Genomic DNA, 23,085 nt, shown 5'->3' with positions numbered 1-23,085 from the left:
ATATGGATGAATGAGTGAATGCTGCATGAATGAATGAATCTGATTCAATTGGTAGCTACAGCTGTTCTCTCGGGGTCTGATCTGATCAAGACAGCACCTTCTAGATTCTAGAATGTGTCCTCCTGACTAAGGGGTTCAGGATACTGTTCGCCTTTTCCAACAGATGCCACCGGAGCCTTAGGAACTGGGCACAGGAAGCCTTGGGCCCCTGGAGGAAAAAGTTTCGACTAGGACGCAGGTCCCAAGTATGGGATTTTTTTTGGGTTCCTACTTAAAATGCTTTTTTCTTTATTGGAAAATGATGTAACATTTTAGAGAAAATTAAAAAGCACACATATTTATAATCTCTTCCTCCTACCATTGTAGTTGTTTTCATTTTTGCCTATCACTTTCCAATCCTTGTTCAGCACATTCGTAATTGAATTTATGGTATAATTATGATAGTAGCAGTGGTTAACATTGAACATTTCTATATGGCAGGCATTATTCTCACATTCATTTTTATTTAGCTTCACAACAATCCTGTAAGATACATAATACTACTATGCTTTTGGAGACAATAAAATTGAGGTTCAGAGTAGTTAAATGACTTCCTTAAGGCCATGGAGCTAATAAGGGGCAGAGCTGGAATTCACACTCAGGGGTGACTGACACTATACTGTCTCCGATTTTGTACTCTACTTTTCTCCACTTAATGCGGAAAATGTCCAGTACATATTTCTACATAGCCTTTAAATCATCATTTTCTTTTCTTTCTTTCTTTTTTTTTTTTTTTTTGGGGGGGGGGGGACGGAATCTCTCTCTGTCGTCCAGGCTGGAGTGCAGTGGCATGATCTCGGCTCACTGCAAGCTCCGCCTCCCAGGTTCACGCCATTCTCCTGCCTCAACCTCCTGAGTAGCTGGGACTACAGGCGCCTGCCACCACGCCCAGGTAGGTTTTTTTTTTGTTTTTTTTTTTTTGTATTTTTAGTAGAGACGGGGTTTCACTGTGTTAGCCAGGATGGTCTCAATCTCCTGACCTCGTGATCCACCCGCCTGGGCCTCACAGAATGCTGGGATTACAGGCGTGAGCCACTGTGCCCAGCCTCAATCATCATTTTCAATAATTGTAATCACGTTCATCATGCCAAATCAATACAATTGACCATTTCCTGTTTAACATGTAAATTCCCTACCTCATCAGTGCAATGAAGAGTCCTGAGCATGTAGCTTCTTGCTTCTGCAGAATTATTTCCTTGGGAGTTTAGCCCTATTTTTTTCTTGAGTAAACTGGTGAGTGATAGAATGGAGAAGATCATTGTCATAATAGTAATCAGACGCCCTAGGGTGCAGTCTCATTTCTGTAAGTGACAGTCATTTGGTCTTTCCTGGCCTTAATTCTCTTATCTATCAAATGAAAGGGTTGGTTTATATCTCTGGGGATCTTGATTTTTATCTTCTCATTCTGTATACGTTCATGTCAAAATAGGCCTTCCCAAAGCCAAGAACTTGTATTTCCTCTTTTATTTTTTTATTTGTTTACTTTTGACCTAGATGCATACAAAAATGGAAAAGATCCCTCTTACTCAGCCCTTCCAGGGTAATATCACTTTTATTTGCATTTATTTGTTTTTCAGTTTGCATTAGATTTATGCTTTCTCAGATAGAGTTCTAGCTCTTTATGAGTACCTATTTTTTAAAAAATACTCTCATTGTTAATCATCCTAAGTTTTGCAGCTTTTTGAATTTTATTACTTTTTTTTTTTTTTGGAGACAGGGTCTGGCCTTGTCACCCAGGTTGGAGTGCAATGGCACAATCATAGCTCATTGCAACCTCAAACTCCTGGGCTCAAGTGATCCTCCCACCTCAGCCTCCCAAGTAGCTGGGACTACAGGTGTGTGCCATCATGCCTGGCTAATTTTGTTATTATCTTTTTAGAGATGGGGTCTGGCTGTATTGTCCAGGCTGGTCTTGAACTCCTGAGTTCAAGGGATCCTCCTGCCTCAGCCTCCCAAAATGCTGGGATTACAGATATGAGCCACGGTACCTCGCAATTTTTTTTTTTTTTTTTTTTTTTTTTTTGGCTTTTGTCAAGCCTTTTGAAGTTTGAACTTTGTCTACTTCATAACTTCCAAGCATCTTCAAATCCTTCTGTCACCAGGCATTTTTCATTAGGGTTCTAGGTCCAGGTGAATTCTTGAGTTGTTTCGTTGTGTCATGTATTGGCCTTTAAAAATGCTCTTATTTTGGCCCACGCCTGTAATCCCAGCACTTTGGGAGGCTGAGGCGGGCAGATGATGAGGTCGGGAGTTTGAGACCAGCCTGGCCAATATGGTGAAACCCCATCTCTACTAAAAGTACAAAAATTAGCCGGGCGTGGTGGCAGGTGCCTGTAGTCCCGGCTACTCGGGAGGCTGAGGCAGGAGAATTGCTTGAACCTGGGAGGTGGAGGCTGCAGTGAGCTGAGATTGCACCATCACACTCCACCCTGGGCGACAGAGCGAGACTCCATCTCAAAAAAAAAAGAAAAGTTCTTATTTTATATATATATCTATATATACCCATTTACAGATTTAAATTGAGTTTCCAGGGCATGAATACTAAAATCAACAAATGTTTAATTGACCATAAGGAAAAGGGGTGCAGAAGGATGTGATAAAGCCATGTAAATCCATTCTAACTAGGAGAAGCTTCCATCACAATGAGTCCCCAAGTGACAGTGGATCTGCAGCACCAGCGTGTTTCATGAATGGACGTGGGATCATACATAGAGTGTTCGTCCAGACCTACTAAATTGCTTTGCTTCTTGGCCTTTTGGCTGAGATCAAGTACAGACCTACCAGATCTTCTCAGACTTAATCCTGTAGGCTTTGCCTCTATTCTATATGAAAATGGGGATGGTAGATGATGCATTTGATGTTTGGAGAGAGTGATTAAGCTCCTCTTCAATCTGGCATTCATTAAACTTGGAACCCCACTGATTCTAGGTCTCTCCTTTCAATTATATCACAGGGCACGCACATAATCCCTACTTTTCTGTGGGGTTTTTTAGTCTGTAGAACAATTTGCTTAGAATTTTCCCCTAAGATCCATTGTGCATAACAGAGCTGAATATTCTTGGTATCTGAACAAGAAAGTAGGTGCTGCTTTCTAAGAAGCTCTTTGCCTGTGGAGGAGGGCTTTTGATATGATTTAAAAGTGGGGAGAAGGAGAAGATGGAAAGTGGGGGTTGTCGGGGGAGGTGATGGTGGGAAAAGGGATAGAAATTTGTGGAGGGGCAGGCAGAAGAATTTGAACAGATGGAGAGTTTAGAACCTGGAAACAGTGCATTTTTTAAGACAGTGATAGAAATGGTGCTGGTGAGCTCAAAAGGGAGGTAGTGGCTTGATTCGTCAACGGCAGCACTTGGGTGAGCAGTAACTGTGGCAGCAGTTGCTGGGAGGAATTAATTTTTTTTTGAGACAGTCTCACTCTGTCACCCAGGTTGGAGTGAAGTGGTGCTATCTTGGTTCACTGCAACCTCTGTCCCCCAGGTTCAAGCGATTCTCTGGCCTCAGCTTCCTCAGTAGCTGGGATTACAGGCACCCACCACAACGCCTGGCTAATTTTCGTATTTTTAGTAGAGATGGGGTTTTGCCATGTTGGCCAGGCTGGTCTCGAACTCCTGACATCAGGTGATCCACCCGCCTCAGGCTCCCAAAGTGCTAGGATTACAGGCGTGAGCCACCACGCCCAGCCGGTATTAAAGTTTTTTAAAGAATGAGAAGATACAGCTGTTGAGGAAAAGGAGAGCTGAGATTCAAAGACTTCCTTAGAAAAAGACAAAGACTTGAAAGGGAGGAAAAAGACTAGTTTACCTTGCAAGAAGACCAGGAGAAGCCTGGGCTGGGAAGAGCATTTTCTAGGTTCAGTTGAAGATAGGGAGTTTATATACTGGGCCCAACCGACTAATTGCTAGCCCCTGACCACACACTTATCCTCAGATATGATTGCTTTATTTTGGGACATGTCTAGATTTGTGGCAGTCCTGGATGGAATCAGAGTAGGTGGATTGGGGAAGACACTTGGCTGTGGCAGCTCTATCGTTGAGTCCCAAATTCCCTTTCCAATCAAATGAGAATCAGGACTGACTTCTTGTTGCCAGTAATCCTTTAATTGGTGTCCATTTACCCAAGCACAGCTGTGGCCACACAGCTATCTAGTCCCTGGATAGAAGCATGCCAGAGTGGCCAGCTCATCCCAGAGCGGTAGGGCCTGGAGTGTCCACCCTCTTGGAGCAGAGGCTCAGCTGCCTGAGCTGGGAGCTGTGGCAGCTCTTGGAGGGAGGTCAGACAAGCAGCAAAGAGCCCTGCAGACCAGCTGGCAGGAAGGGCAGCTTGTAGCACAAGGCAGTAAGTTCCCACGGGAGGGCAGGATCAGCAGAAAGAACTGGGCTTTGTTGAACTCAGAGCTAAGACTTTAGAATGAGTGGAATCAAGCGAAGGAAAAATAGAGGAAACTGGAGGGATTGGATAGGTATTTGATTAATTTACCAGGCTGTTAATGACCCGCATTGAGATGTGGTTTGAGGAGCGTTGAGGACTGGAGTGGAAGCCAATGATGCTTCATAAGGAAGTTTTCAATGACCCCTGACCTCAGACCTGTGCCACAGCTTGTGGAGAAGACCACCTCAGCATGAGTCCACATAGGTGCCAAAGAAGCAAAATAAGACCTGGAAAGCCTGACCAGAATGAAGTTGATGATCATTATACTGTACTTTGCCCTAAAAAGCTCATGTGTGAAGTATGACCATTCATGGCACAGGAGTTTGAGGTGAACAATGGCAAAGTGGATGCATCCAGAGAGGAACATCTTGCATGGCCTGAGGCTCTCAGTGCCATTTTGTTCAAGGAGCTGTTGAAGGAATTTAATGTTTCATCAAGAAAAGAGGTATTTCATGGCCAGCATTTTCACGTCTTTGCAGAGCTATCATATCAAAAAGGAGTCTAGACATCTGTGTGGCTCCAGAGCAAAATTTGACTCAGAATAAAAGGAAAATCTGCCTGAAAATGAAATGGGCTGCTTGGAGGAGTAGCACATTCCCATGCCCTGGAGATGTGCAGGCACAGGCTAGGGCCTCTCCACCAGGGTTGTCTAGACAGTGCTGAGGCCCTGCAGTGGCAGGGAGAGGATAGAGGTGTAGGGAGTACTTAATGATGGCCCTTCCTGCCAACCGTGATCAGTCCCTGCTCCCCCCCATTTCGTCTCCTCCACACAGATGGGACCACGTGTCTCCCCTTAGTCTCTGTCCCAAGCCTGAGGACCAGCTGTGGTCCCCAGGAGCTCCACATTAACCCTCAGGGACTGGCATCTGGCCACTGTCATTGGGTGTGCCTGGCTCTGACCTTATGTTTCAGCTCTAGTCATTGGGTTGCTTCTACCTTGTTCAGGAGGCCAATGTTTGCAACTTCATAACCCAATTCTGTTAACCCATTATTGCTCGATATTGTGACTGGCTCCCCTTGGGCTCTTTTGAGAAGTTTGGTAGTGAACTGAAAGATGGGGTTGGCAGGGTATGGTGGCTTATACCTGTAATCCCAGCACTTTGGGAGGCTGAGGCAGGGTGATCACTTGAGCCCAGGAGTTTTGAGACCAGATTGAGCAATATCGAGAGACACTGTCTTTTCAAAAAATTAAAAAAATGTATATTAACTGGGTGTTGTGGTGTGTGCCTGTAGTCCTAGCCCTTTGGGAGGCTGAGGCAGGAGGATCACTTGAGCCCAGGAGGTCAGAGCTGCAGTGAGCCATGATCACACCACTGCACTCCAGTCTGGGTGACAGAGTGAGTGACCCTGTCTCAAAAAAAAAAAAAAAAAAAAAAAGATGGGTAAATATTTTAGAAGCAAACATTTGATCGTCCTCATAGGCTGTGGGGAAGGAGGGAAGGAGGCCAGGCAGGGGAGGCAGAGAGCTGTTACAGTAGGGCTGCTGAGAAGGCCAGAAGTTTGAGAGCCTTGGAAGGGAAGAAAATATAGGAAGCAGAGGTTAGTGTGATACAGGGATGATATAGACAGCCTGTCCTCCTTTAAAGTTGATGTTCTTGCCCAATGGTCTCACTTTCCCTTGTATTTTGAAGGAACAGTTGACCATCACAAGTGAGGAAGGCAAAGGGGAGATTGTAATCTTATTTGGAACAGTTGCTATAGGGAAAGGAAAAGGTCAGCTTGGGAGAATGTAAAAGGATTGCCATGCTGCCTGAGATTGGACTTAGGCTGGAAACCAGAAATGTTGGCCAACCCTGGAGCAGGAAAAAGCCCACAACCTAATTCCAGGTTAGGAACCTGCTGGGTAAATTTAGTAGAAGGTCAAGGGCAAGTGCAATGAGTTCCCTAAGGAAGGTGTAGTTGACGTTATTGTCCACTTTGCACTGTGTTCATGTGTGTATGGGGATGAGGTAGGGGTGGATAAGAGAAGTCAGCCAGGAAGGAGCTCAAGATCATAGAGGCTACAGGGGAGCTGACATTTTAGAGGTAGAGAAATTTCTGCTGGGCGCGGTGGCTCCAGCCTGTAATCCCAGCACTTTGGGAGGCCCAGGCGGGCAGATCACGAGGTCAGGAGATCGAGACCATCCTGGCTAACACGGTGAAACCCCGTCTCTACTAAAAAATACAAAAAAATTAGCCGGGCTTGGTGGCGGGCACCTGTAATCCCAGCTACTGAGGAGGCTGAGGCAGGAGAATGGCGTGAACCTGGGAGGCGGAGCTTGCAGTGAGCTGAGATTGCGCCACTGCACTCCAGCCTGGGCGACAGAGCAAGACTCTGTCTCAAAAAAAAAAAAAAAAAAAAATTAAAAAAAAAATCGAGAAATTTCTGGTGACAAGGTTCAAGTGGTGGGCATTTGATTGAGATGTGTAAGGTAAGTGAGGGTGAAGTTCTTTGTGAAGACAAGGTCACTGGGCCTCTGCCAGGGTGTTGGCTGTCGTCAGAGAGGCTAGGATGATGGCAACGGACCACAGCCTGCCATGGTTGCACTTAATGTGAGGTGACCATTGTTTTTCATCAGTTCAGGTGAATGGTCATGAGGAATGTGATGGCTAATAATATTGGGGTTAAGGATTGGGTAATGCATGCCATGGGCAATGCTTCAAAGGAGGATGGATTGTCTCCTTTGAGTTTTGTTAGCATTGGAAGAGAGGGGGCTGGGTAGGAAGGGGAAAGGACGGAACTAAATTGAAATAAAAGGCATGTTCAAACTCATTCAGACCTTGTTCAGAGGGCCTGATGTAGTGGGATCTAAGCGTCCTGGGAGATTCCGCCATTCTCTAACAGGGAGTAGCTTCCTTTATTGCACTGAATATGTTCACTAACACAAAAACAGGCCCAAGATTTTCCTACTACAGGTACCCAGTTTATTCTGGGGCCCCAGGAAGTTCAAAATAACTGGGAGATGGGATCCTGGCACCAATAACAAATTCCTACAGCGCTTCCTCAGTACATGGCAAACACTGACTGCCTTGTACTGTGTTGCTTGCTTTGTTTGTTTGAGACAGGGTCTCTCTCTGTTACCCAGACTGGAGTTCAGTGGTGCAATCAAAGCTTACTGCAGCCTTCAACTCCTAGGCTCACGTGGTCCTCCCACCTCAGCCTCCTGAGTAGCTAGGACTACAGATGTATGGCCAGCTAATTTTTTAATTTTTTTTGTAGAGATGGGATCTCACTTTCTTGCCCAGGCTGGTCTCAAACTCCCAGACTCAAGCAATCCTCATGCCTTGGCCTCCCAAAGTGCTGGGATTACAGATGTGAGCCACTGTGCCTGGCCTGTATTATTTCCTAATGCAGAACTAAGACATGCGCTCCTCTGTGCTCTTTCAGCACCATGTACAAACCTCTGTCACAGGATTTGTAATGATTCTGTTTTAATTGTTCTCTCTTCAGGCTTGAGAGGTTCTTGAGGACAGAGACTATAACTTATTCATTTCTGTACCCTCAGCACCTGGGATAATGCTTCACATGTAACAGTTAATACTTGCTGAATGAACGGCTATGACCTTCAGGATCATAAATGGAATGCCCCACTCCATTTTACAAAGGAGAGAGCTAAAGCTCAGGGATGGCAAGCCACTTGGCCAAGGTCACACACCTACTCAGTGGAAGAATAGGATTAGTCTCTGGACTCCTAGCCTAGTCCTTGTTAGACAACACCACTTTCCATGTCCTCTTTCTCTTGTTAGACTGTAAACTTGGAAAGGAAAGGCATTATTGACCTCTCCATCCCTGAGTGCCTTGAAATTCCTTACTCAGCTCGATCCCTATCATGAACTTGGTTGAAGACAGAGAAAGTGTTCTTGTTAAATTCGCAGATAGCAGGAAGCTGGGTTCCAAATCTTGGCCAGATGTGGTGGCTCATGCCTGTAATCCCATCACTTTGGGAGGCTGAGGCAGGAGGATCACTTGAGCCCAGGAGTTCAAGACCAGCCTGAGCAACATAGTGAGACCCTGTCTCTTAAAAAAAAAATGGGAAGGATAGATTCTCCTATAGGTTAGCACTGGATGATGGGCAGAATTTAAAAAGATACAAACAAGAAGGAAAGGAAGTATAAGAGTAGGAAGATGAGATTTAACTTAAAAAAACCCAAAAAACAGGTAAGATTGTATACTTAGGATAAAAAAGACTTTAGGAGTGGGGAAGACTTTGATGAACAGTGGTTTTTGTTGAAAACTCACAGGCTCAATGAAAAATTGAGTGAGTGAAATAAATTTGGCTGTCAGGGAAGTTGTTAATGTCTGGAGCCCAGACCCACACTTAATATAGGTGCAAATTTAGTTGTAGGTTGCTATGGTCTAACCTCTGCAGGGCCCACATTTTCCAGAGGAAATTGGTAAGTTGGAGTGGGTAACTAGTGGCACCATATCCATTGTCATATGAGAAATGGGCTGGAAGGGAAGTCCAGAGTCCCCACTGTGCTAGGCAAGGTCTCAAGGCTCTAGCCCCTGCCTCGTCATCCTCTCTCTACTTTCCTGTCGACTTCATACTCAAGTGACATGCATACCGGGCTGTTTCAGTCGTCCATATCTTTATACATACTGTTCCCTCTATCTGGAATATTCGGTTCCTCCTGCTCCCCACCCATAACAGTCTACTTGGTGAGGACCTACATAATTTGCAAAATCCTTCTCAAGTTTTACTTCCTTCCCTTGTAAAACTGTCCTAATCCGGGCAGAACTAACCACCATTTTCTCTATATTTTGGTGCTTCCCTATACATAGTGTTAGAATTGTATGTTTTCCCCTGCATCGTATGTTGCCTGTCCCACCTATTAGACTGTGAGCTTCTTGCAGGCAGAGATCCTGTGACCCCTGCCTCTAGCTCCTGTGCCCTAACCTGACACATGAGTGTTCACATGCTTTCCCACCCACCCCCTTTTTTGTCTGCTGCTTGAACCAGCATACATGATTTAAACAGATGAACCAAAACTTCAAGTGGGTTTTCAAATATTTGAAAGACTACCCTGTAGATGACTGAAGATTCTGTGCACCTCCAGAGAGCCAAGAGCAAGAGTGAATGGGGACATGTGATCAAGAGATGAATTTGGGATCACTAGGAGAGAACACATTAGTATTGGTCAGGATACTTCTACCAACAGAAGCCTAAATTGGAAATAGCTTGAGCAAAGGGAGAACTTTTTTGGTACACAGATTCCAAGGAGAGTTTAAACTGCCAACCTGCAGGAAGGCCAGGGACAAAGCTGGACCCCAGGAACACCTGAATGAGAGCAGCTGAAAGCCATCAGGACCCTGTGTCCTTTGCCTCTGCTTCTCTCTGTGCTAGCTTCCTTATTCCTCACTGTAAACTGGCTTACTCTACACAGCAGGAAACATGGCTGCTGACAGCTGTGGCCTCACAGCTCAGTTTTCCACCACAGAGGGTCTGGTTTTCTTTCCCAATTCCAGTTAAAAATGTTTTGGAGAAGAACTTTATTGGCACAGCCAGGGTCTATAGTCAGAGAGATGGGGTACCATGAATAGCCTGGCTTGAGTTTGATGGCGGTCAACTGAGGCCAGGAGTGGGATCATGCGGGAACAAGGTAGTTGCCATTGGAACCACACGAAGTAGGGGAAAGCCATTTCCAAAAGGAGTAGGGATGGGTGCAGCTTCGAAAACAGAAGGGTTGGACTCCCTTGCTCCCACTTTCTAACAATTACAGCCATTTAGCTTCAGGTACTTTTTGGATGCTCTCAGGAAAATAGGAGAAAGAAGGATGGATAAAAAGTCTATGGGCACTTCCGGCCGGGCGCGGTGGCTCAGACCTGTAATCCCAGCACTTTGGGAGGCCCAGGTGGGCGGATCACGAGGTCAGGAGATCGAGACCATCCTGGCTAACACGGTGAAACCCCGTCTCTCCTAAAAAATACAAAGAAAAAATTAGCCGGGCGTGGTGGCGGGCGCCTGTAGTCCCGGAGGCTGAGGCAGGAGAATGGCATGAACCCGGGAGGCGGAGCTTGCAGTGAGCCGAGATAGCGCCACTGCACTCCAGCCTGGGCGACAGAGCGAGACTCTATGTCTCAAAAAAAAAAAAAGTCTGGGCATTTCCAATATTTAGACCAGGTTTCGGCAGTGCTTGGCACTAGTTATTGGAAATTGTTGCATGATTTGATTATTTTCCTGGGCATCAGGACTCAGCCCATTTCCCCCTCTGGTGCTGAGAAATGGAGGCCGAAGGAGTGAAGAAGGAGGTTCAGTTATTCTAGAAGTGTTAATTGAGCCCCTAATCTATGCTAGTTACTGGGGGTGTGGGGGGAGACAGGAGAGAGAGATCCCAAGGGGTTCTGGCCTCCCAGGGACTCAGGTCACTAATGGAGGTGGCTGGGCTTGTCTACGTGCTGGGCCAACAGCCACTGGCGAGGCAAGGCGAGGGTCAGTCAGGGCTGGTGCCAGGAAGAGGGCCGGTTCTTTGGCTCCCTGGTCTCCCGCGGTCTAGCCCAAGCTGGCCAGCGGCTGACCTGGCTCCCCTGGCCCCGGCCAGGCCTCGTGGACCCCTCATATGCCACACGGGACATGAGCAGGGGAGGAAGGCCGGCCGGGAGCCGGGTCCTGGGAGCTCCACGAAGGGGCCTGTCCTGCTCTCCGTGACCAGGACACCCGCTGCGCCTTCTTCCCGAGGCCTCCCGAGCCTCTCCCGACGCGGCGCCACTGCAGACACCAGGGCCGCCGAGGGAGCGGACTCGGAGCCGGCTGTGGGGCGGGCACATGGGGACCGGCGCCCCCCGGCGTCTCCGAGCCGCGCTGCCCGGGTCGGGCCGGGCCGGGGGAGGGACAGCAGCAGGTGACGACGGCCCGGCCACCGGCTATAAATAGGGGAGCGCGTCAGCCGCGGGCGGGAGCGGCGGCGGCGGGCAGGGGCCCGAGGGCCGGGGTCTGGAGGACAGGCGAGGCAGCGGCGGGTGCGGGGCCGGCGGTCGGGGAGGGCGGCGCCATGGGGTCGCGGAGGGCCCTCAGCCGGGGCTGGGGCGCGGGCGGGAGGTCGGGGGCGGGGGGCGACGGTGAGGACGACGGCCCCGTGTGGATCCCCAGCCCAGCCAGCCGGAGCTACCTGCTCAGCGTGCGGCCCGAGACCAGGTGAGTGGCACCAAGGGGAAGGGTGGCGTCGGGCCGGCGAGGCCCTGGGATCGGTCCCTGTGAGGGCGGCCTGGCCCCTGGAGGCCTGGGCTGGGCCTGCGCCCTCTAGCCCTCTCAGCCCCAAGGCCCAGGGCCTGGGGACGTGGCCGGACTGGAATGGCTTTCATAGCCCCTTGTGACCCCTCCTGATCTACACGCCTCAGGCCTCTGGCAATGCGAGGCTCAAGAGAGGACAAAGGCTCCACTTTGGAGTGATTTCATGGGGTCTGAAGGCTTTCCTTATCTCCCCCGCCCCCTACCCTGCTACTCCCTGGCTTGGGATTCCACAGTTAGCGATAAGGAAAGCCAGAGTGGCTGAAATTCCTCCCTGGCAGGACGGGAGGGGGAGAGCACTGGTGGGGACAGGGAGAGGGTGCTGGGGGGCTGCCCCGAGTAGTGGCTGCTTAGCTCAGGGTGGGGAGGTTCTCCGGGAAGAAATAAACCTTTGTAAATAAGGTTCCTCTACTGGGCCCAGGACTTGGGTCCTCCGTAGGACCTGAGTGGGGGCTGGTGAGATAGGGGGTGGGATGAGGTACTGTCTGGAGATGTTGGGAATTAAGGACTTGCAGCTCTGAGGGAGCCAAGTGCCCTGTCCAGTTTGGGGAAGTGAAATGCCAAGGGAGGTGTGGAACTGATGAGCCCTTCACTGGTCTTCCAAGAGTTCAAGAGGTGTGGAAGCTTTGTTTTAGCAGCTAGGCCACCCACAGATATAAAGACACAAAGACAATAGACAGGCATCCAGGCAATCAAAGGCACACAGGCACACGTGGACACGCGCATTGCCATGGAGACAGACACTTCCTGCCCCCTGTGGGCAGCTCAGTTTCCCTCCACTTCTGGAGTCTATTTTCCAAAGGGAAATGTGTTGAGATAGTGGTTGTTTCATAGCCTGAGACTTGACTTGTGTGTTATGCAGAAAACAGCCATTCCTCCAAGAGGCTGTCCAGAGACCTCTTGTTCTCCATTCCCAAAACAGCATAATAACAGGCATCAAGGACATTCAGGAAAAGTCCTGGGCACTTCCTCGTGAATTGGCTGAGTCCTATTGACCTTGGAGTTGGAAAAGTTCAAATGTAACCGGAACCGGTTTCTGCATAAAACTGGTCAAATGGTGTCACATGTCTGGGGCAGGGCTGAGGACTGATGTTAGTGACTGAGTCAGACTCAACAAGGCCACTAGCTGCCAGGAAAGAATACCCCTTTTTCCTACTCCTGGCTCTACAGATAAACCGGAATGAAATTTGGACATTTATTCCAGTCCTTAGAGAAGGTGACTCCCTTGTGGGAGCCTCACATTTGTCACAGTGACTTGTCTGGGCTTTGCCTCCTGTGTTTGGCCTTTGTCAATACCAGTGGAACAAACAGAAGAGGCGGAACCAGGGTCCTTCTTGGAGACAGCAGCAGTGAAGGAAGGGAGGAAAGAGTGCCTTGAAAACCAGGCAGAATGGGGAGGGCAGGGGATCTGGGCTTTTAGGAAAAGGGCTGGAGAGTGGCCATAGTGCTGCTGCCTGGCTGAGCAGTTGTATGATAGATAAATGTTAATTGTACACCTCATGAGCACAAAGCTTGTGCCAGCTTGAGAGCTAGAGGTAGGATAGAAATGGCTGGCTTAAGTCCCTTTGGACCTAAATGGGAATGTTCTTAAAAGGAGTCTCTTTCATCAAGTATCTGGAGGGGACAGGGCAGGAGGAGTGGGAGAGAAAGCTTTGGACTTTGGGCTGTGTTTTGCCCCTGCAGAGTTTTTTACTGCTCCTGCCAGCTAGCCACAGACCCCCAGAGGTTCTGAGAGACAAGGACAGCCAGATTTATCAGGCCTCTGGAAAAGCCTTTGGCCAAAGTGGGGAGAATGTGACTGGGGCTGCAGTGGGAAGTGGAGGGGGTGAGGCAGTTCCTGCTTCTCTAGCAAGGCCTGACCTGTGTTGGAGGGAGCCACCGTACTGTCTGCTGTCCCTCAGAACAGCCTCACTGCCTGTGGGGGTGGGGAGAGCTCCTTAGAGATAGGGAGAAAGACAGTCCCTCGAGAATTTTGCCAGCTATATTGGCTCCAGCCCAGCTGAGCCCTGACTATGCCAGAGTCCTGACTAAGAGGCAAGTTCTGTCCCCACTCACTCTTGGCTTCAACATCTTCTGGGTCTACCTTCACACAGATGTGACATGGAGCTCTCCAGGCATCATTCTCATGGGACCTTGTCAGGAGGGGCTGCCCCTGGGAGCTGATGGACAGCTGAGCTGATGGACACCAGAGGCCTTGGTGGATGGCCCAGAACCTATCTCCCTATGCACCTCTCTCTGTCCCACAGCTCTGAAAGGGTTTCCAGTCCATGTTGGTGCAAGAATATTTCCAATGCCCACTGGGGTCAGAGGTCCAACATGCAGATAGTCCCACCAAACTGTAGGCCCAGCCCCTAGGTCACCCGGCATCTAGGACCTCCCCACTATAGGACAGTGAGATGTGGGTAGGCTAGAGAAGTTAAGGGACCACAATTGGGTAGAAGCAGTTATGATTAATTAGCTTTTATGGGACACTCAGAAGTTCCAGAAGCCCCTGCCCCCTGGATTCTTGGAGGCCCTGGTCCAGGTGGGCTCAGAGAAGTCACAGGACCTATGCTATTTCTATAGACAGCTTTGAAACAAGCTCTGCTGTTCAGCACGGGTCAGCCAGGCTGTCCAGGGCTTTTAGGGAACCTGAGGTATCAGGCCAGGACTGTCCAAAGGCCTTTTATGTCCCAGAATAGATGAAAGCCAGGAGGGATGGAGGCCCCCAGCTTCCGTGGTCAGTTCTGGTTTTCCATAGCCTACTTCACTCTTTTATGTATTTATTATTTTAGTGTGGTTTTTTTTGAGATGGAGTCTTGCTCTGACACCCAGGCTGGAGTGGGGTGGCGTGATCTCTGTTCACTGCAACCTCCGCCTCCCAGGTTCAAGTGATCCTCCTGCCTCAACCTCCCGAGTAGTCTGGGATTACAGACGCCTGCCACTGCACCCAGCTAATTTTTGTATTTTTAGTAGCAATGGGATTTCACCCTGTTGGCCAGGCTGGTCTTGAACTCCTGACCTCAGGTGATCTGCCTGCCTTGGCCTCCCAAAGTGCTGGGATTACAGGCGTGAGCCACCACGCCCGGTTTAGTTTTTAATTATTTATTTTTTATAAAGATGGGGTCTTGCTATATCACCGAGGTTGATCTTGAACTCCTGGGCTCCAGCGATCCTCTTACCTCAGCCCCACAAAGTATTGGGATTACAGGCATGAGCCACTGTGCTCAGTCCTAACTTCACTCCTTTATGAGGAGACCTTTCCTTTCTGGGTGCTGAATTCCAACCCCACCCCCAACCTTTTTTTTTTTTTCTTCTATTCTGCTTATGTATGAATTCCCATTTTGTGAGATGAAGGTGGCATGAAGAACTCTTTAAAGCTCTTCTGCCCCAACATTTGATGCCTCTCATTCGACTCCCCCTCAGAGGCAGTAAATGGGGAGCTCCTCTGCCTGGGTGACAGCCCTGAGCCTAGCTGTGGCCCAGCCAGCAGCGCACAGGCAGGTCTCCCACCTTCTGAAGACCAGGTGCCTCCATTAGCCCAGGGTTTCTCCTGACCTGACTAACAATGTAAGGGCGAGGCCTAGAGAGGGCAGGACAGTTGGTCCAGGAGCAGCAGAGCTGGGGAAGGAGTCCTCTGTCCCAGCTCACTTCTTGACCCACGTGCAGGTGGAACTTGTCATTTTCCTCTCTGAATTAGAAAACTAACTCTCCCCCTCTCCTTCCCAGGGAAGAAGTCCAGAGCCAAAGAAGAAGAAATCTCCCAATCCTAAAGGAGAGGGACAAATGAAATTTATGGTCAGGAAAGGATGGAGTTGGCCAGTGCCTTGGAACCATGGGAGGTTCTGCCCTCACGGCCTCCAGAGGATTTTTAAAGCTCTGAGCAGAGGCAGCTGCACTCTAGCACACTCCTTTCCATCTTTTCTGGAGCAGCAGCTCCCTCTCGGGGGCAGCACCCTTCCTGCTTGAAAAATGCCTTTCTCTCCCCTGCCCTCTCTCCCTCCCCCAGGTCCCCCACTCTACTTTCCTCCTCTTTCTTTTCCTTCCCTCTCTCTCCCTTCTATAGAACAGCAGTTAAATACCCATTGTCTGTGCAACCCTGCACTAGGAGCCACAGAAGCTACAAGAACTAGGTTTGAAGGCTGGATGGGCAGGATTTAGTTGAGCAGTAGAAGGGAAGAAGGACTTTCCAAACAGGGAGGACAAAAGGGAAGGCTCAGGGGTCAGGAAGGACTGTTTATGCCGATAAGGGACAGGCCTGGCTGTGGTGGCGCCGGAGCACTGGGAAGTAGAGGGAATCTGGTTGTAGCGGGAGTGTGAGTAGATCAGGGAGGGCCCTACCCGCCCAGTCAAGGAGTGGAGACTCAGTGTCCTCTACACTGGGGGACTGCAGCATTTTGTTAGAGAAGTGGGTTATATGAGGGGTTAAGGAGAAGGGGTTGAGGTGGTCATCAAATGTGGAGCCATGAGGGTCTAGATTGTAGTGCAACAAGAAGAGTAGAGAGAAAGGGAGAAAGAAGGGCCAAGAATTGTACGGACTGGATTTGGGGTTGGGGAAGAAGAAGTACTCCAAGATGGCAGGTTTTGAGCTTAGGAGTTTGGGAGAATGCTGGAGGTATCTACCAACCCAGGAGCCCGGGGTTAGGGGTGAAGCCAGGTTTTAGGGAAAAGGATGGGTTTGGTGTTGTGGTTATAAAGAGATGGGATCCTCATAGAGCTTTCTTATGGTTAGAGACATAGACCGTGAGCACCATTGAACAGGCTGGGCTGCTGGTAAGGAAGGGAGAACTCTTCTCATGATAGGAACAGCTGAAGGGAGTGTGGATGGGGTGACCTCTGACATTTCTCAAGGAGCTGAGATCCAGGTCCCCACTGGAGATTTTTGTATCAGGAAAGGAGGAGGGAGAGGGAACACTTGGCTCATAGTAAGTGGGCTAGACTCCACTAAGGGGCGGTCCTGTGTGGGTCCTCATCCTAGTGCCCTAAGCAGTGGCCTTTCCTAGCTGCCCCAGGCAGGAAGGATGATTGGGGCCTCAGGCAGAATGGGCCTTGTGTGGACCATGGAGCTGGGTGCCTCCCAGCTCCTGCTGAATTAACTGCTTTGTTTTTCTCTTTTTCACTCTCCCAGCTGGTTTGCCTTGCGTGGCCTCTTTAACCATACTTAACATATTAATGATGGGTGTTCTCCAAGCCACCTGTCTCTCCTAGCCTCTCAGGGGATTTCCAGGAATGGGGCTCTTTTCTCCCGAAGGCCAAGAATTGAAGCAGGAGCTTGCCCCCAGGCTGATGTGCTGTGGGGTGGGGAAACATGCCAGGCAGCTGTAAGCCTCCCTCTTGCGGGCAGTGACCCAAATGCCTGGGACACACCTTTCTCAAAGCACAGCCCCAAGGGGCCTCCTTCCTGCCTAACCATTTTCCTGGACTCTGCTGCATTTAATGAGCTCTTGGTTTCAGATACATTGGTGTCCGGTGGTCAGGCCACTTGCTAAATGGAGCAGGCCAACTAAGACAGCTGGTCCCTTTTAATAGAAAGGCTTCTGGGCCCAGATGGTGGCCGATTAATTGTTTGCGACTGTTGATTTCGCCTACTTCCTTCTTGCTTTTTTGGCCTAATGATTCCATTTGCTGTTTTTGCTTAGCTTATCAAGCAACCGGTTGTCTCACCCCAGCTCTGGAAGGTAAATGCATATTGCACTACATTTCTCTGACTGCTTTTTCCTTGGGTCTGGGCATTGAGGGGCCACTGAGTGACTGCTCGTGCACTAACCAGGCTGCATGGGGTAAGGGGAGAGCTGGAGGGCGGGTGGGGAGAATTCAAGAAGGTACTCAGGTGAACATGGCTCTCACAGGGGGCCAGAGTTGATGCTTGCATGGGCCATTTGAGATGGACACAGGATCTCAGGAATAGAAATATGGGCAGGGGTCTCTGAGATGCCTGCAATGACATCTCTGTGTCCCTAGGAGACACCATGGGAACAGAACAGAGAGCCACGAGTCATGTCACATGACCCACCTCTTCCCCATCCTAGGTTTTTTATTTCTTAGAGACAGGGTCTTGCTCTGTCATGTTGCCCAGGCTGGAGTGCAATGGCTCCCTGTAGCCTTGAACTCCTGGCCTCAAGGGATCCTCCTGCCTCAGCCTTCTGAGTAGTGGGGACTACAGGCATGCACCATGATGCCTGGCTAATTTTTAAAAATTTTCTTGTAGAGACAGGGTCTCACTGTGTTCCCTGGTCTTGAACTCCCGGCTCCAAGGGATCCTCCTGCCTCGGCTTCCTAAAGTGCTGGGATTACAGGCGTAGCCACTGTGCCTGGCCCCAATTCTAGGTTTTCATGTTTTTTGTAACCACATACCTAGGTGTGATACCTTATTGTCTATCTTCTTCTAACCATGGCAACTGCCTTTTAAACTTTTTTTCTGCAGTCATTTAAGTTCTCCTTTCACCTCCTCTTTCTCTGAATTTTCCTTTCCTTTGGTTCCTCCCCATCCCTGAAGACTGTGAACTCTGTGAGATCAGAGAATACCACGTTAGTGTATTCCTGCATAGCTTATTCTCTGAATCTGCTGCAGAGTCAGGGCAAGGTCTGGGCAGGCTCATGGTCCAGGTTTGCTGGTTGAATGACTGTCTTCTTGCCTCCCGAACTGAGGACAGCTCTTTACCCTTGGCTGAACTGACTGTTACAATCAAAATGGGAATATTTCCTGGCTACTTCCCACCACTTGGGCCTCATCCCAGACTCTGATAGATTTGGGGAGAGCTAGCTACAGTTTCTTCACACAGAAAAAGATTTCAGAATAGCTAACTGGTTTCCAAATAGCTAATGTTTACAGACATGATTAGCAACTACTATGTCCATGGTCCTTGATGGGGATGAACACTGAGGAGACTTTGTTCTGTGTGGCTCATGGGTGGAACTGAGGATATCACAACTAATTCCAAGTGGAGTGTGGTAAGCGTTGAAAGGAGACGACCTGGGCAAACCAAACCTTACCTAAGGGTAAGGTTAGGTTCCACCGAACATCATGAAAACCAATGATTCTGGTGTTCTTTAGAGACATATAATTAGTCTGTGATATCCTTGTGAAGTCATGGAGTTGGAAGGACTTGTCAGGGTTGGACAAGACCATTTCCAGATGTGTGGACTTCCTGGCTTTCCAGGGGATAGGGTGCAGCACACTCAGAGTCCATCCCACATTCGAGTGGTTTGGAGGACGGGAACAGAAAGCTTGTGGCAACGAGAAGCTGTGTGACATTCAGCAGAACATGACAGTATATACAGTGACTCTCCCTGTGCCTCCAAATGTACCCCAAACCCACTTCCCTGAAAGAGAAGGCTTTCATCTAGCCACACCTTTCAGCTCTTACTTGTTTTCTAATGTAAACATTTTTTTGTAATACAGCTTAGGAGCTAATGTGGAAAGTTTGAGAAGATATGTTCTTTTCCATTCAAAAAGAATAGTGAAATAAAATAACTACTTGTTTTTCTTTTCTTTTCTTTCTTTTTTTTTTTGAAGAGTCTCTCTCTGTCACCAGGCTGGAGTGCAGTGGCGCGATCTCGGCTCACTGCAACCTCTGCCTCCCAGGTTCAAGCGATTCTCCTGCCTCATCCTCCCGAGTAATTGGGACTACAGGCGCCTGCCACTATGCCCAGCTAATTTTTGTATTTTTGGTAGAGACGGGGTTTCACCATGTTGGCCAGGCTGGTCTCGATCTCTTGACCTCGTGATCTGCAAGCCTCAGCCTCCCAAAGTGCTGGGATTACAGGCGTGACCCACCGCGCCTGGCCTGTTTTTCAATATCTAGCATGAGCATTTGTCTCTGCAAATTTTCTTAAAGCATAGTTTCCCTGTTGTCTCACTTATCCAGTAGCTGAAATGATTTCCTTAGACTTGTCCAAGCGGCTTCATACCTAGGAACTTAAGCTGAATATTGGATCCAGGCTCAAGGTCATGGATGAGATAGGATTCAAATTATGCAGGGAGGACATAATTAGGGATGGTTTGAATTAATTACAGAATCATGGAAGTAGGATTATGTTTAGCCTGGTGGTTTCTGGAAAGTGTTGATTGAGATTTGATATTTCTCCAAATCAGAAATTGCTGTTAGTATGATAGCAGCAAGAAACGTTTTCAGATATTAGCACTTCCTGAGTGTTCAGGGAGTTGATAGCCTAGGCCCTGAGGACCCTCTATTTCTGAGTGGCTTAAGAAGAAAAGGAAAAGAAGCTTATTGCACAGATGAGTTGTAGGCGAGGGAAGGTTGTAGGGAGTGTTACAGAACATGTCTAACTGCAGACCCGGCTCAAATATTCAGGTATGTGAGATTGGGATCCCCTTTATGGGTGATCTTTGTGGGGGAGGGCCCTTGTCAACTCCATGAATGCCCAGGTATCTACATTCCTGTGGTGAAACCATAGCAGGAACCCCATCAGTCCAGAAGTCTTACTTGATTCCAGATATTCTCTGGGGTACAACCCTTCTCCTCAAACTCAAGTCTAGAATAATATTCACAGAAAAGATACATCGAATGTGGAATCCCTCCCCACAAAGTGTGTAGGGTTCTAGATCCTGCTTGCTTCTGCTTCCACAGACTCTCTTGGCCCCTGGCAGAGAGGCCATGGACAGACAAACATTGCCCTTGGGTGACCATCCCTTCCTCTGAGGCACAGGGAAAGGCACCTTTGAATGATGTGTCTTTCTCACTACAGTTTCTCCTGCTTCTCTTCCCTTTGCCCCCTCACAGTCCTCTCTGCTGCTCACAATGAGATGTGTGCCTGGGGAGGGAGGGCCGGGCACGGCTTGTGCACCACACAACCTGCCTGTGTGGTGGTGCTTCACACCTAGGAACGCACTGTGTCTCTGCTGGCCCTTGAAAGGGTTTGGCATGGTGGTTTGCTTCCTGGGCCCAGGAAGGAGAAGACTGTAAGCCCTGAGCATTGTTGGTGAGTTTGTACTGGACTCAGTGCTTACTGATGCCCCTGAAATCTGGGAGATGGACTGGAGAAGGGAACTAAAAGTTCTGGCTTTTGCAGGGGTGGATCTGTTTGTGGTTTGGCACTCCTGCTGGTTGGTCCCGGAGCAGCCAACCATGTTTCACTTCAGCATGTGGTATCCAGGGATGGAGCAGGGGAGCCACAGCTGGCTTTCCAAGGCTGCTTCTCAGCCCCATTTGGCCTGGGTCTCTCCTTTCTGATACCCTTATGAATTAGAGTCCCCCTTTTGGCCAGCTTATTCCTTGCCCATTGTGGGTCTGCACTCACAAATGTAGGAGCTTTTCTTCTGAGCCCAAGCTCTAGGAGAGGCTCCTGTGCTCTTGGGACCTCGAATCACTGAAGGTTGGCTGGCCTTCCCCTCTTGGCATGAATGGAGGCTCTGCTATGCTGGGGGCTCCATCTCTGAGGCTTGACCTACTTATCTATGTGTCTCCTCATGCACCAGTGTCCCTGGAGATGAAAGGTGCAGGGTGAAGTAAGACCCCTCAAGCAATGATGGGATGGGACACCTGGGCTTGTAGCCTGGCATGCTCAGGAGCCTGGCCCATGGTCAGTAGCTTGCTTATTGTAATGGGTCTGGGTCAGGATTCCATTCAACCCCTTGATACCTGGCCCCAGCCTGGCCAAGAGGCACAAGCTGCCTTGAAGAAAGACTTGCCTGGGTGCTGGAGCTCTGACCACAGGAAGATGGGTAGGCATGGTAAGACGGAAGCTGCCTTGGACAGGCCAGGCTGTGCTGTTTGTTGTGGGGAAGGCCAGCTCTGAATCGCTCTTTGCCTTTCCTAGGAGCACCTTCTGCTCCATCATTGCTCAGCTCACAGAGGAGACCCAGCCGCTATTTGAGACCACGCTCAAGTCCCGGTCTGTGTCCGAGGACAGCGACGTCAGGTTCACCTGCATCGTCACAGGTAAGGAGGCTGTCTGTATGCTCCATGCCAGGGCCTCTGCACAGAGCAGGGTCCAAGGAGGCTGTGAGGACAGGAATTGTGGGGTGGCGGGCTGTGTGTACAAAACTATGTGAGGTGACATTTACTTTCTGAGCTTTCTCTCCAGTTTAACATCCCTGTGTAGGCTGGTGCCCCTTGCTTCCCCCATTCTGGAGCCACATATATACCCTACTCTTCTTCGGAACCTGTCCTCAGTGAAGGTTCCTGACCCTCAGGGATACATCCATGACTAATGGCCTTATTTGTTGAAAGAAAAGAAGTACTCCAATGGAAAGAGATCTTTGAGGCCATCTCCCTGAGTATCCCCATGTTATAGTTGAGTAATTTGAAGGTTGGGAATCTCAAGCCTGAGAGGAGAATTGCATGTGGTGATTCTGACTACAGACCCTGGAGGCAGACTGCCTGGCTTGGAGTCCTGGCTCATCCCCTTTCCAATGATGTTACTGAGCACGTTATATAACCTCTCAGCTGCCTCATCTGTAAAGTGGGGATAATGATAGGATGCACTTCATAGGGTTATTTGAGATCGAATGAGTTAATACATGCAAAGTGTTTGGAGTAGTACCTGATGTACAGTAAGTATCATATAAGAGTTAGAAACTGACTACTGTTATTTGCATTTCACTGAGCTTCGTGGTGGAATTTGAAGCAACCATTTGGCAGAATAGGAAGCAGAGCAATACTCCTTGGAAGGGGAAGATAATGGGTGGGAGTGCTGGGAGGGTGGTTCCAGACATTGCCTCTCCCCCAGACCACCCAGTAGAGACTCCAACCTGACCAGCCTCAGGGCCTGCAGGACCCACGAATGGGTACCCACCCCTCCCAGCTGTGCAGCTATCAGATCCGAGGCCCAGGCTCCCTCTGGAGAGCCTGTTGTTTCTGTAAGTCAAGGTCATTTGTGGTTTCCAGCTGTGAATTCTGGGGGACTTGATTACCCCAGCCAGTAAACAGCTTCTCACTTGGGCAGTTCTCACCCTTACTCAACCCTCTGAGCTGCAGACTGAGAACACTCTCTGCTCCGAGGGACATAGGTATGCATCCCATACCTTTGTATGGCGTATGGTGAATTTCACAAGTTGTCTGTTTCCATTGTCATTGCATTCTTACAAATCCCTATGAAGTAAGTGCTATTTTTAGTCAAATTTTACCAAGGAGGAAGCTGAAAGAGGCTGATGCGTTGCCCAAGTCCGCAGCACTAGTGAGGGAGACACTGCTTTTGCTCTCCGGCATCTGATGCTGCTTCCCGCCTGTGTCTCCTGTGTTACTGTGGCACTTTCAGTTTCCTAGAAAAACCCGGTTCTTTCACAGCTTCGTGCTTTTGCACATCTCATTTTCTCTATTTAGAAAGTCCTTAATACTTTTTAAAGAAAATTAAATTTTACTTTGTCAAATAAATATATGCACATAATTAAGACTTCAAATTATACTAAAAGGCATATTTCAAAATACAGCAGTTCACCCTTCTCAATTTGTCTTCCCAGAAGCAACTGTTTTCA

The 23,085-nt window shown here is 49.0% G+C and overlaps 1 protein-coding gene across 4 annotated transcripts in view; it reads left to right on the top strand.

Annotated features, from left to right (window-relative positions):
- Nucleotides 1-11,335: 11,335 nt before the first annotated feature.
- ALPK3 (alpha kinase 3) overlaps nucleotides 11,336-23,085 on the top strand; it is a 57,213-nt gene continuing 45,463 nt past the window's right edge. For 2 of the 4 annotated variants that reach the window (XM_054450975.1, XM_054450976.2), the window contains exons 1-3: nucleotides 11,375-11,576; nucleotides 17,288-17,326; nucleotides 21,429-21,550. In XM_054450975.1, the coding sequence (XP_054306950.1) occupies nucleotides 11,434-11,576; nucleotides 17,288-17,326; nucleotides 21,429-21,550 (304 nt within the window). In that variant the 5' untranslated portion in view covers nucleotides 11,375-11,433. Of the gene's footprint in view, nucleotides 11,577-17,287; nucleotides 17,327-21,428; nucleotides 21,551-23,085 lie in introns of all 4 variants that reach the window. The other 2 variants (XM_054450972.2, XM_054450973.2) reach the window with 2 other exon arrangements.

The sequence above is a fragment of the Pongo pygmaeus genome, chromosome 16, assembly GCF_028885625.2.
Source record: "Pongo pygmaeus isolate AG05252 chromosome 16, NHGRI_mPonPyg2-v2.0_pri, whole genome shotgun sequence".
Classification (NCBI taxonomy): domain Eukaryota; kingdom Metazoa; phylum Chordata; class Mammalia; order Primates; family Hominidae; genus Pongo; species Pongo pygmaeus.
The sequence above is the reverse complement of the archived record's forward strand: the minus strand, read 5'-3'. Positions and strand labels throughout refer to the sequence as shown.